The 14,598-nt window shown below is 40.2% G+C and overlaps 1 protein-coding gene across 12 annotated transcripts in view; it reads left to right on the top strand.

Moving 5' to 3' along the window:
* The window catches only part of Sdccag8 (SHH signaling and ciliogenesis regulator SDCCAG8), a 194,480-nt gene that overhangs the window by 7,889 nt on the left and 171,993 nt on the right, over positions 1-14,598 (top strand). For 10 of the 12 annotated variants that reach the window (XR_013104485.1, XR_013104484.1, XM_034520156.2 and 7 more), the window contains exons 2-6: positions 2,272-2,424; positions 4,091-4,176; positions 6,982-7,095; positions 9,200-9,325; positions 14,396-14,536. Coding sequence is in view for 9 of the 12 variants with exons in the window: in XM_034520156.2 (XP_034376047.1) it covers positions 2,272-2,424; positions 4,091-4,176; positions 6,982-7,095; positions 9,200-9,325; positions 14,396-14,536 (620 nt within the window). In the remaining 3 variants the exon portion in view is untranslated. Of the gene's footprint in view, positions 1-2,258; positions 2,425-4,090; positions 4,177-6,981; positions 7,096-9,199; positions 9,326-14,395; positions 14,537-14,598 lie in introns of all 12 variants that reach the window. The other 2 variants (XR_013104486.1, XM_076914567.1) reach the window with 1 other exon arrangement.

Below are 14,598 nucleotides of genomic sequence, written 5' to 3' on the forward strand. Positions count from 1 at the left end.
TTAGAGGGAGGTTAATTGTTGGGCTCAGTGTCTAGTAATTTCATGTATTATTTTTGATGCAATTTAGTATGTTATGTTGGTGTGGCTCTGAAAGACTGATCACAGTGTTAGAAACAGGACTGAAAGGGTTGCTGCAAGTTGGCCCACAGGCTAGGGATGTTGTTTAGTGATAGAGCCTTTGCCCAGCATCCCATAGGCTCAGAGTTCAATCCCCAGTGCTACAAAATAAATATATAAAGCAGAAACCCTGCCATTATTGTAATCTCACAAAAGGGCTGTATCCACATTGTGCATTTTGTTTCAGATTTCCCTTTTTCCCTAATATAACTTTTTAGCTTCTAATCAGAGTAGGTATAAATAAATAATTATTCTTTGTCTTAGAAATAAAGTAATTTGATAGCTCTGTGGAGCATACTTTCAATGTTAGTCAAATTTTCTGTTTCCTTTCTAATGGATGCTATGAAGCCAAGTGCTTTATTTATAGATTTAGGGACATAAATCTAAATGTCTGAACTGCATGTCATAGAACACTTTGGTTTTCCTTTCCATTGGCAAGTCTGTTTAGAAAATTCTGAGTTTTAGAAAACTGTTACTGCTCCTTGTAATGCTAAAACAGGACTGCATCTAATCTGGACTTTCTTATACCCAGAGTGAGTAAGAAGGGACCAGACCTGGTTATCAGTCAGCACCAGGTTTGTGTTTAGAGGAAGGTCTGTGTGGAAATCAGATTGGAATAGAGAAAACAGTGGTGCTAAGTTCACCATGAAGACAATAGGATTTCATTTTTCATGTCAGACCAGAAGGGCTGGTTCTTTTTAGTGTTATTCATGTAGAGGATGAGTTTCTGTAAGTAAGGTAACCATATTGCATATTTTATAACATGGAGTATTAAGTAATAAAACTTAAAAGTTAATAACATTGTAGAAAATGAAGAACATGTGTTCATAAAATGTCTTTTCATAGATGACTAACAATGATAATTATCAGTCTGATTGTGTGTGTGTGTTCATGTGCTTATGCTTGTGTGTGTGCATATGGAGGAAGAAGATAGCCTTGAGTGCCTTTTCTTGATTGCTCGCTTCTTTTATCTTTTGAGAGGTAAGCTGAAATTGATAGATCCAATTAGACTGGTTGACCAATGAGCCTCAGCAATCCACCTGTTCTTGCCCTCACCAATGATGGGGTTACATGTGTGCTCTGACACATGCAGCTTTTTACAAAGCTTTTGGGGATCTGAATTCAGATCCTCATGTTTGTAGCGTAAGGACTTTACTAACTAAATTTTCTCTTCAGCTTCATTTTCATGCCATTACAGTTAAATAGTGTCTGGAATCTTTTGGAGGCTACATTGAGCAGTTAGGTTGAAGACACGTAGAGTAGAGGAGGGCCTAGTAGTCTCAGAGCCTGGCCCCTTCCCCTGGCTTCATTATATGTCTCTCCAACAGGGTGGCCTGCTCTTAAATAATCATTCAAGACAGAGAAAGTAAAACATGCTGACCCTTGTAAAGATGAGCTGTAATTGTCACTGCAGTCTGTTAATGCAAAATTAGGCCTGTGAGGAAGTGCAGTGTGACCCTGAGGCTATTTTTAGACATGAGCTATCATAACAGTATACCTTCAAGTAGTCTATTATAGATAGTTTATGTCACTGTGTGCCGGTTAGTTTCAGTTTCCACACTAGAGGTGGTCATTTCTGCTAACCACGTATCTCTGTGTGAGATGGAGTCAGCCAGGACTGCATAGTCTGGCTTGCCACTGTGAGAACCCAGCTGTCCAACTCTTGATCAGAACTAAGTCAGGCAGCTTGAATTCTTTTGGTGGGGCAAGAATATGGAGATGTAGGGATATAGAGAAAATGAGGCTTCCTGAGGCCAGAGCTTGGAGTGACTGAGTCTCCTGAATGGTTCTGTCTGCTCACCTCATATCTCCAGATGGGACAGGCGAGTCTCAAGCACCAGGGGAAAGGAAGGAATCTCCCCAAGCCAGTGATTATCTGGGCACAAAGGGAGCTCTGCCATTCAGTCCTCCTTGCTCATTGTTCTGAATGGCCGGAACAGGGACTGTAGAGATCCCCAAGTCTAATTTCTAACTGGATTTCATCTTCTCTTACCTCCTCTGTTATATTCCTTAGCTAGCTGAAGCTAGACTTCTGCTTTGTGCCGTAAGGTTCCCCTAAAATGGATACATCTTTTGACGATGCCTTGTTGGCCAAGGACTTGGGTGCTTGCCACCACTTTATTGGCTCTGACTCTCATCAGGTTTTTGTTGTAGAACGTGCCAATAGAAGCATTCACCAATTGAAATGTGCCCTGAGAGAAGTTGATGTCACTGTAGAAGAAGATGCACTGGATCCTTCCACCAACGTCAATGTAGAAAATGAGGACACAGGGGTGGCCTGGCATGAACTTCAGCACAGCCATGCTGGTGAGTGTGACTGTCAGTTGGAGCATGGCACATAGTGGATTCTCCCAACTCTACAGACTTCACTCCACCCAGTTGACCACTCTACTACTAAGTTTCTATTGATGTGTAACAAAAAAGCAATAAAATTTCTTTACTCAGCTTTCTTCTCTTAACTTCTAAAATCCTATAGACTGGAGTTCACAGTCCTTAGGATGGATTAACACTGTTTTCCTAACATAACAGTACTTCCTAACATACTTCTTCAGTCATATTTCTCCATGCTGTCTTCTTAGCCATCCTTTTCACAAGCCTCATCTGAGCCACCCATCTTAGAATGCAGCCATCTCTCAGCAACCCATGACCATGCATCTATAACTTTACACCTACAATGCCTTGTGACTGAAACTCCTGCATCTTTCCACTCTTCCCTGCATGCTGAACTCCTGTTCAGTGCTGCTGTTAGCACGTATGTAAAAGCAAGCACAAACTGTGTTCCCTGCTCTTGAAGCCTATGCACAGCTCTAGGTTTACATTAAAAGCTTATATCTAGTGCTGTAGCTGTTTGGCTTATTAAATTTGTATTCAAGGGGGTGTATTTTTTATTTTTTCTTCATATCCCCAGCCAGTGGCAAAGTTCTTGTTGCCTAATAGAAGTTTAAGCAATATTTGCTGAACTGATGTTTAGTAATAAAATGTTAGTCTATTATCTATTACTATAACCACATCTGAAATGAACAAACCTATTAAGAATATACTTGTTTTTTGAGTCAGGGTCTCAGTATGAATCCCTGGATAGCCAGAAACCCTCTTTGTAGGCAAGGTGGGCTTGGACTTATGGTCATCCCCCTGCCTGTGTCTCCCAAGTGATGATGTTACTGTGTTGCGGCCCGTTCTCTGCCTCAACGCTTTGGGGCTAAGTGCTCTGGTCAAGAGAGAGAGTGGGGCTGCAGGGGCAGGAGACTCGAAGAATGAAGACAAGACAGGGTGTGATCAAGTCTCTCTTATTGAAGGGAATTCTGAGGTATTTATATACACAAGCAGGAGAACACAGGTGAAAACACTTTACCACGTGCACCATACAGCTGAGGTCACTAAACAGCAAAACAAGCTATGTGGGATAAACAATATATTTATCAGAGTGTGCTTCAGCTGTTATAGGCTTTTGAAAACCAAGTCTTTCATCAGGGTATATGGTTCCAGATGGCTGCAAAGTTGATCTAGCCGCTTTCTACTAAAGTCGGCTCCCAACATTACTGGAGTCTGCAAGCATACCTTAAAGGTTTGTTTCAGCTTATCATTTTGCACGTTTTAGCCCATTATTGGTTGGCTTTGCTTCTTTGGACATGTGGCAGGGCACATCGGGGAGGTCCATAAAGATAGGTAAGCCTGCGTACCTCATGCCAGGAAGGGCAAAAGAAGAAGAAGATGCGGGACCCCACTCTCCCCAAGTGACTTGAAGACTTCCTCCATTTAATAGTTTGATTTTCAAATTTAATGATTTGTTTTGATAATCAAATCCCCAGCTCTTCACTAGGTCCTACCTCTTCTAATTTCTTTTATCTCCCATTAATGTTAAGCGAGGGCATATTCTTTGCTGTGTGGTCTTTGAGGGGCATTTATAGCCTGAGCTGTGCATAACCTATGAATCTCAAGCAAGGTCGATAAATCCATTGCTTTTGCCCTGCAGTCAATCAACTGAAAGCTTTGTTGCGTCAACAAACAAGTAAGGAAAATGAGACATCGCCAACACGAAGAGGAAAGTTGTCCCCTTCGGTGAGTGTCACCCTTTGAAACCTGACAGAAGCCCGGCTTCCTAGCTTTCCTTCAGTTTCCTGTGTCAGTTTGTGCATGTTGCACATGATCCAGATTACAGCCATAGTAATTTTAGAGAAACATTCTTCCACCGCTGATTGAACTGAAGAAATCTTGATATTTTCCATTTATTTTTTTGTTTCAAAAATGAGGTCAAGAGAACAGCTTGATACATGTATTTTTGCAATGGTTAGTTAATATATAAAAGTGACAGTCACTACAAAGGCCTAATATTTCAGTAATATTTTTTAAAAGTTCATATCTGTATTTGATCACTTATAGAAGTTACTAACTGTAATGTTAGGTCCTCTCCCTTGTAATGCTGTTTTATTTAGTGTTATAATTAGTGAGAAATTATACAGCATTTTTTGGAAATTATATATATATTGAAGAGTTTGTTATAGTTTGTATATCTATGTATTCGACTTAAAAAAAAATACCTAGATATGCTGTCCATCTCAACAATGTCTAGTTTTACTCTTATGAAACTCATGTGCTTCTAACATATTGTATTGACATATAAGAGTCTATGTAGTGGTAGGTCTGACATGGTAGTGTCTTCTAATTGACACAGCTCATAGTTAGTATTAGTATGTATAAGTATAGAGTGCAGGTCCCCACACTATTATATGTGCTCCTGTAAATGGACCTGCACATTTGTAAAGCAGCCACTCTGTGTAATAAAGAACCTTCCTGGGGCTGGAGAGATGGCTCAGAGATTAAGAGCATGGTCTGCTCTTCTAGAGGTCCTGAGTTCAATTCCCAGCAACAACATGGTGCCTCACAACCATCTGTAATGGGATCTGATGCCCTCTTCTGTTGTGTCTGAAGACAGTGACAGTGTCCTCACACACATAATATATATATATATAATATATATAATATATATATATATATATATATATATATATATATATATTTTAAGAGCCTTCCTCCCTGCCTGATCCAGTTGGCTCCCCATGCCAGGGCTCAGCTTTGTCTCCCAAGCTGATGAGCACGTCTGAATGGGCAGCAGCTCCAGCAACTCCCTCTACTTGGTGTGAAAGCACGCCATTCACTTTGTGCTCTTCAAGCATTCTAGAAACCAAAAGCCAGCAGGAGTAAATGCACTGAGTGATAAAATGTGTTGTAAAATTATAATCAATAGCTATAAATGTTGAATACGCAGTGAAGTGTATTTCGGTAAAGTAAGAATTAAGCATAAAAGTATGTGCTTGGAAGAATGCAGTGCTCCTGTGAGGGTGCCGTTACAACACTGCGTAAGTCAAGGGAAGCCATGTGTGTCTAGAGTGCAGCATGCAGGCTTTATATTCAGTTGTGGGCACAGGGACCAGGAAATGGGGGAAGAGTCGCAGCCCATCAAGATTCCTAGGATTCGGACTCTGGAGACCAGCATCAGGGTGCAGATCTAACTTTATTGTTTAGTTCATAAGCTTACATACAGTTTTTCAGCCCATTAGGGTACAGTTATGTATTCATGAACAAATTGGGGCACAGCATATGTTGTTTAGTTGTATCTGACTCATCTGCCCTTAAGCCTGTAGGGGAGGGGCCAGTGATGGGGAGATTTCAGTGAGGACAGGGGAAGCAGCCTTCCACTTGGCCTTGCCGGGAGCCATTTCAGATCCTGTGGAGCTAGATCAGGACACTTAAGGAGTTGCAGAAGCCTATGGTGTTTCTCTCTGCCCCACCTTTGTTCCTTCACTGGTTTTATTTCCACATCCCCTACAGTTGTCACACATACTAGAATCGTGAGGTGGCACTGCTACTATGATGTGTTAATATTTATGTCATACTTTGTGGGTTTCTTAAGAGTTCTAAATATATCATTTCTCTTATGATTGCAAAAATTCCAGCATTCAGGCACAGTGTCCTTTTAGCAAGCCTGTGACGTAAGTTTGTAGACCTAAGGCCTAGACTCTGATTTTGACCTAGTTCAGAGTTGATTCTTTTATATCCTGCCCAGCTCTTGGTACAGAAAATACTTTAGCCAGGAATAATTCTCTGCCAGAGCTATAAAAATCAACTGAGTGAGGAAAAGCGTTCTCTTTGCAAGCCTTCCTGTTAGGCTGACTGGCTGACTCTCATTTCCCTTTTCCTGATTCCATCTTCCTTAAAAACAAACAGCAGCAGAACTTTTTCTGAAGTGTCTCCTTGGACTACATGGTGCACCTGTGTGTCTCCTTCAGGGAGGATTTGTGCCCCAGAATGCACAATTTTGAATTGCTGCTAGACTATGTTTACCCCTCCACTCCTACACACCGCTGCTCCTATAAATCCATTCAGCAGCAACAACAACAACAAATTGAAAGCCCAAACTCTAGCTTTTCTAATGTGACCTTTGGAACAGAGTTTTGCTTCCCTGGTGTGCAGTTGACTTCTGAAGTCTCTTCCTTGGTGAGCTGATGTGAATTTCAGGGAACACTCCTCTTCTGTGGTACGATTGCTAAATGGGCTGTCATGCTGTTAAGTAGTTAAGCAGGTAGCCCATCCCAAGGCAGTTATAGTACCCTGTTCTAAAAAGAAACTCCATGTGTCATGTGCTTTTAATAACTCTGTTACTTTCTGTCTTTCAAAAATAATATTCATGTCTTATACTGTAAAATTTATAGAATAGAGAAATAAATACTCCATGTACACTGTGGTCCGGTACACTGTGGTCCAGTCTTTGCTTATGTTGCACCAGCACTAAATTGAGTGTAGAGACGGTAATCAGATGATTCTTGGCTAAATCTGGAGCTGTTTAACTTGTCCTTTCTGTTGTAGCGGCCATCAGAATGTGAGGATGGTAGCACGCCTACCATGCACAACCTCGTTCCTATCATTAACGACCAGTCTCAATATATTCATCATTTAGAAGCAGAAGTCAAGTTTTGCAAGGTAAGATGTTCGTTAGGATCTCAATGTGTGTCAGTCATATCTTATATAGAAGTTTGCAATTCTTAGTTTTCATGTTTACTGTGATCCACTGAAAATAACTACTCTTATGTGGTACTGTCTTTCATACCATTTCTGATTGGTTAATTGCCCAGTAGTTTTGTTATTTTGTTGTTGACGTTGGTGTTAATGCTGTACATGGTGAACTAAGTAATAGTAAGGAGGTTAAGTGGCTGTGCTGGTTCATTTTTGTCGACGTCACACAAAGCAGAGCCCTATAGGAAGAGGGAGCCTCAGCTGAGGAAGTGCCTCCATCAGATTGAATTGTGAGTATGTCTGTGGGCATTTTCTTATTACTGGTTGATATGGGAGGGTCCAGTCCACTGTGGGCAGTGCTATGCTTTGTAAAAGAAAGCAAGCCAAGTGAAGCATAGAAATCAGGCCAGTAAGTGAGTCCTGTGTGGCTCTGCTCTAGCTCCTGCTTCTAGGCTTGCCTCGAGCTCCAGTGCGGACTTCCTTCAATGATGGACTGTACTCAGAATGTATAAGCTAAATAAAACCTTTCCTCTCCCAAGTGCTTATGGTATTTCTCACAGAACAGAGGCCTAACTAGAACTGGCTCATACTGTGAGGCTTTATTGTTTTCTGACTAGAAGTTAGGCTATTTTTATGGTTTGCTTTTATTAGAGACATCAGGCTAAAATTTCTTCTGTGGTCTTGGAATCATCTCCTCTGCTATCTTCAGGGTTCCTTAGAGAATCTTTGAAAGAATTTCTGTAGGTTGAATTTCTCCTCTGTTACGAGAAAGCCCTGTTGGTATGGAAAGTCATGGAGAAGACACAGTGCTTTCTGATCCTGTGAGTCCCTTTCACATTTCACTGAGCTCATAAAGGTTTTTATAAAGCCAGTGTCTACAGGTCCTTGAAACCGTTTCCATCCTAGTAAGGCCTTGTTATAGAGGACATAGGTCCTGGGCATAATTCATAAGCACCACCTCCCCCTTCCTGGCATGAGTGGATTTATTTTCATTTTTACCTTGAGTATGTTGTAGCCATGGAATTAAAACTCTGAGGGGTCCTAGATCTCCCTGGAGTCTTTAAACTTTAAACTGACTCACACTGAACTCTGAATCAGTTATCATTAGGATTTTCCTCCCTAAGTACTGGCTTCTGCAGAGGCTTCTTAAAGGTTTCTGTTCCAGTGTTGTAGTTCTAAGCACATTTTCTCTGGATTAGAGGCACAACTTTCTCTGTGACTTCATTTCTTAGGTGGGTCTAAGAAGAATTTTTATTTTCAGATTGTTAAAGTTTTTTACTAGAGAGATTGAGTTGACACCTTCCAAGCTTAATTACATGTTGACCTAAGAACTGGACTTTTGGAACTTATTTTTTCAATCACAACATTTAACTACAGGTTTTTTTCCTAATGTAGGTAAAAGGAATTTGCATATTACATAATAGTTTTTTATTATAGTAGTAATGAATAGTAGGATAAGCATTCACACATCTGTATTTTAAGATTTTTGTTTTTGTTTTCAGAAAGTAAGATACCACTCAGTAGCTATTCAAGTTGTGACTTCCTTAGTTGCTTCTGTTGCATGATACTAGGCCAATGATATATATAAATAAAAGTGGTCAAACTTTATACCAGTCTGCGTCATTTGTAGTTCTTCTGGGTACCAATTGATAAACACTGCATATTTCTATGCCTTGGCTCTCTCCCTTCATTTAGTCCTCACACATTATTGACATTTAACCATTGGTAGGTTTACTTACTTTACTTACTTTTCAGCAGACTGCCTCATTTTGAAAAAAATCTCTTAGATAATCATTTTAACTAAGACTTTCCTCTAGTCTTTGATTCCTTGTAGAAACAAAATAATAACACCTTATGATATGGCCACCAGCAGACTTCAACTATCCATTAAGTAACCCAAATACTAGATAATATTACCTAGGGTTGGGTTTCCTTTCTGACCTTAATATAATTGTTGTACATCAGGAATTTGATGGTGTAAGTCTTCCATAATTTATTTCATGCTGGATTCCAAGTAATTAATACGTGCTGCTTAAACTCTTTAATGTGTTTTAATTTCTGCTTTTTATAGGATGAATTATCCGGAATGAAAAGTAGGGTGCAAGTAGTTGTACTTGAGAATGAAAGGCTCCAGCAAGAACTGAGATCTCACAGACACGAGGAGACACTGAGGGAGCAGACATTCCTGGATGCGTCTGTGAGTGGTGTTTATAACCATAGTCTTTTATTTTGAATGTTTCTTCCTACCCTTTCTCTCAGCTTTTCAACTGGGTCCAACCTTTTGATATAATATTGTCTACAAAGTTCATACTCAAGAACTATGAAGTTGAGTTGTAAAGAAGAAAACCACAAACAAACTCACAGTATTTTAAATAAGTTGATGATTTTGTGTTGGGCTACATTACATTGATAGCTATTCTAGGGTACATATGGCCCATGATCCATCGTTTGGACATACTTGTTTTATCTCTCCTTGAAGTTTGGTGAGAATGCCATGTTCAAATTTGCATAGTGCTTTAGTAGTTAGACTCAGCTGTGATGGAGTGGGTCTTCAGGTGACAGAACACAAGCCTGGAGGTCCCCTGGTGTCTTCTCTGCCTTTATGCCTTTCTCATATGAAAAGAGAAACCTACAAGCACAGAATGTGTTATATAGGAGGAACTGTGCTAATCTAGGAATGGTTCAGCATCTTAGCATCTTACTTGGATCTGTTGACTTTCTCTACATTTCTCTTGAGCTCTAAGAACCCTGGCCTGTGAGTCTGAGGATCAAGATTCTGTTCTGAATCTGCAAGGTTCATGGTATTTACTAAGTATCAGCCTTGCTCATAGTAATTAGTTCCTTTATTGGTGATTTGAGAAGCTTTACTGTCGTCAGGGTCTACAGTGGGAGTTCCTGGATTCCATCCCCCCAAGAGTCCCCGACAGTTTGCCAGTCCGGTTAGATCCTAGGAATATAAACCTCAAGTTGCCTCTTGTCTCTAGTATCATTGGCCCAGACTTTGAAGAATGGATAAAATGGTTTTAAGACTATGTAGAGACCATTTAGAGTCCGTAGACAAATTCTGCCTTCAATGATGCTTGGTAGTTGCAGCTTATGTTGTCATGGACTTTAGGTGTTTCTAGATGTAGGTATCAATAGTAAATCAGCTCTATAAAGAAGAATATGTGAGATTCTTGATGATGTACTTATGTGTCATCTGATTTTGGTTTTGTAGCTTACTTCCCCCAGCCTGACCCAGCATTTCCTTTCTGGTCCTTGAGTTGTGTTTGTGTGTGTGTGTGTGTGTGTGTGTATGTGTGCATGCGTGCGTGTGTGAGTGCATGTGTGTGTGTGTGTGTGTGTGTATTTGCTGTTGAGTTGACTTTGAAAACTCATCAGTGGGGTCGATGATTAGTGTTCAGTTTGTTTTCTGTGTTGACATTTACATTTGTGAAAAGTTACTCCTTGATATATAATAATTTTAAAGCTTTATATGATTACTAATATTGGTGGTTAAACATCCCACCTTAGCGCTTATAATTTTGATGTCAAATTGAAAAGAAAAGATCATCCAATAAAAAGTACTTGGAAATAGTGCCTTTAAAAAATTACAGTCTTGTGTTTTTTCTGTAAATGTAGAGTCACTTAGCAGTGAGTCAATTATTCATTGTCTTCAATATTTATACAGTGGCTAAGAAGTGGGAGAAGAGGAAGTGATGAGAGAGGAAATTGGGCAGACGAGTGAGTAAGAGGCAGGAGTGAGCAGGAAGGAAGCAATGGTCGCAGCAGCACATCTGCCAGCAGTCTGAGAAAAGAGGATTTGCCAAAAGAAAACTACAGTTGTAATTGTAGACTAGACAAGTTTCCAGAGAGGCTGTGTTGTCGATCTTACTCATTCACATGTAGTAAACGGGGCACTCCCCCTGAAACGACTGTAGTAGGTGTGCTGGCCTGCCCCTTAGCCTTCTGTGGTGTCCATTGTTGCTGGACAGTTGTGCTTGCTGTTTACTTGGCTAGGTAAACAGGTCTTTCACCAGTGCATTCTTGATACTGTGTTGGAATTAATATGCATAAAACTTTTTAGCATGTCTTAAGTGTTGGTGAGTTAGGGATGTTATCTTTCTCAAGAAAAAATGGGTTTTTTAGTGACTCAGATATTCATACTTAGTCTCAACAGTGCTCTAGGTTATTTCGAACTTAGAACCCAGTGTCCCAATATCCTCTTCTGTAAATAACTGAGATAATTATATAGTAACTATCATTTGTAGCGACTGCATGGGTTTGTATCAGGTACTGTATCAAGCCTGTTAATTTTTCTTGTATTATTTCAGTTTCACAATAGCTTACAAGGCAAGTGGTACTATTTGTATTTCAGAGGAGAAAGTTAAAATAATGTAGTAGTTAAGTAACTGATACAGTGTCACAGAGCTATAAAATGCTAAAGCAAGGACAGGAGCCCAGACTGTCTTGACTTCTTGAACCCAGTTACCTAAGTTCATGTTTTACTGCCTGTGTGTATAAATTAGTAAGAGATGCTCACATTGAACCAAACCATATTGCCCAGAGGTTTCTCCCAAAGAAGAGAGAATTCTGTTCCTCAATTCTATCTCTGCACTTGCAGGCAAGCCCCCAAGACTTGGAACTTCTGGGATGTTTGATAACCTAGATGTTATAAAAGAATGGTAATGGTATTTTATTAAAACTGAAACTATTCATAGAGTGCATCACTCATCTTTTAAAATCATAGTTTAATCCCCATGAAAGACTCCTGTCAGAAAAGCTTTCTCTGTAGCTAAAAAGTATAATAATATTAAAATATCTTACTTGTTAGAGATTTTGGCACTATCTCAAAGATCTATGATAGGAACATTTCTGAGTCATTTTCTGTACTAATATTTCCTATAGTAAGTAAATAAGAGGTTTTCAATGATTTTAAGGATTTAAAATAATTGGTTAAATACTATTCGAAGTTTTAAAAGCTATCTATAGAAGACAAAACACTTATTTCTAAAGAATAATAATGTTTTATATCGTGGGCCTGCAATCTGTGGTCTATAAGCATTAATAGCCAGTTTCTCTAGAGGAAATTGGTACCTTATCCTTGATTGATTTCAGAAGTAACTGAATATGAGCTGTAAGACATGGCCCTACTTACACAATAGGTTGCAGATGTGTTGGCCTGGGACCCGGATTCATTCCCTAGCCTCCTCCTCTCACCACCCTCTGCTTTACCTCTGTTAGTTGTAACTTTAATTTTTTCAAACCTTATTTTTAATGATGGTTCTTAAACACTTTAACCTCCCTTAGAGTTCACCACCCACCAGAGGGTGGGAAAGAAAGGATAGGAGGAAAGTGGACCTTTAGAAATGCTTCTCCCATCTGTGAGAACTCCCATCTGTGTTGTCTGGAAATCTGCAGTAGTTCATAGGTTTACAGCAGCAGCTTGATCCACTCACAAGAACTTCACAGATACATCAGCAGTCCATTTCAGTAGAGCCAACATAGCAAACATTAATCAGCAGCAGAGACATGACCTAGCAGAGACAACAGGTCTCAGCCTCGGCTCGAGTCAGCAGGAGGGATCCGGAAGAATACGCTGAGAAGTTCTAGGTTATGTCTCACTCAGCAAAGTGGAGATCAGTGAAGACTCGAGACCCACAAATGTTGCACAGCTCTATAAGCAAACCAAGCTCAGCCTCCTGCACTGTCCGTCAAGTTCTGTTTATTCCCTCCAAGCATCACGTGTCCTCCATGTGCCTTATCTTAGCACGTGCACCTGTCTCAGCTGACATCACTTTGCCAGTCAGCCCTAGTCCTCAGAAGCATCAAGAAGCTGCATCACAACACCAGAAGTTTTTTGGTACATTTCTCTCTATGGCATCTTGACAAATGCAGCTCTACTACAAAATGTAAGGCAGGCCAGTACATGTATGGTTAGCAGAGAATCCTTCATCACATGTCCTCTCAGGTGCTTGCTTTAGCAGAACATCCTCTCTCCTGTGTCTGTTTTAATGAAATGTTTCTTCAAAAGTGTCTGCCTTAGCCTTTCACCTGTGTCCATTTTCACGAAATGTTCCTTCATGTGTTTGCCCCAGCAAAACACCATTCAACTGGCTTTCCAAAGAACCCTTAAGTTTCCACATCAGTTAGTAGTGACAGCAAACTACCTATGAACAACTACAGGTGGAGGCTGCCTCATTTAAGTGACACAAAACTAGAATCAAAACTTTTCCAGAAAGCTAAATGGAATTTCTGATTGCTCTCAAAGCCCAACATCCTCTCTCTAGTGTGACTTAGTCCTAAGATAAGAGTATTGCAATGTCTTTTAAGAACTGAGCTTTGCTTGGTTCTGAAAATCTCAATTACCACCAAAACCAGTGGCTTTCAAGTTCTTGTCTAAAAAGATTAAATGAATTAGAAAAATGAAATACACAGATCCCAGAGGGTCAGTTTTAAAGAAAAGTTCATTGTGGCACAATGATTTGTTCACTAACCCAGAAATTCTCCAAACTCCTGTCGGTTGGAATTTTCAGAAGGCTCCTTACATAGGTGTGGTTGATTTGCTAGTGACCAAACAAACCAGTAGCCGTTGGCAAGTCAGTTTCCAGTCTTCTCATCCTCAGAGAATAGGGAGGCTAAGAGTTCCCCCTTCTAACAAGGGTTCTGGTAAACCCTGCCCGCCTTCCTGAAGCCTTGGGAGAACCTATGTTATCTTATTAGCATAAATGTTCCCACCGCTTGTGGTTATGAAGGTCTTAGGAGCTCTTGTATTGGCAGTTGTGGACTAATACCAAGTTTCATACTGCAATATGTATGGTCTTTTCACTCTAAAAATATCAGGAGTTTTGGAAGCACTATCAGTAATCCAGGGCAGAGAACACCCATGTCTCTCTTGTTACAGTAAATACTGCAGCCATATTGCTAGGGCTCAAATCCTTACACTCTATCCTTGTGACTCTTAGCAAATTATATGAAGTACACAGAAATATCTAACATACTCTCAGCTATGGTTATTAGCATCTACAGAATATGGAAAGTAAAAGACTGTCAGTTTCCGAGTGTCTGTTTTCTGAGGAGAATGTTGAATATTCAGGCATCCAGGCTTCTCTGTGGATATTTGCATTATTCCCTGCACACATGGGCACTTGACCCTGTAATACCCACTGTCTAGCATAGCTTCAACATGCACATGTTCCTCATGGCTGGAAATCATGATTCCATGTATAGTCTGCATGCTTACTTAATGGTGAATGTCTGCTGCAATTAATGGTGTGTTTTATTTCAGGGAAACATGCAGAATTCTTGGATTAAGACACGAGAAGATTCTAGGGTGGATGAAGCTGCAAAGAGACCATTTTCTCACGGTGATGCTGAAACTGGCAAAACTGTGTCCACTGGTGATGCCGACAAATGGAAGCTGGAGCTGGTGAGTGTGGAATGCTTCTGCTTCTCTACCTCCATTTCTTCCCATCACGGGTTGCTCTTCAC

The sequence above is a fragment of the Arvicanthis niloticus genome, chromosome 16 (genome assembly GCF_011762505.2).
Source record: "Arvicanthis niloticus isolate mArvNil1 chromosome 16, mArvNil1.pat.X, whole genome shotgun sequence".
NCBI classification, from domain to species: Eukaryota; Metazoa; Chordata; class Mammalia; order Rodentia; family Muridae; genus Arvicanthis; species Arvicanthis niloticus.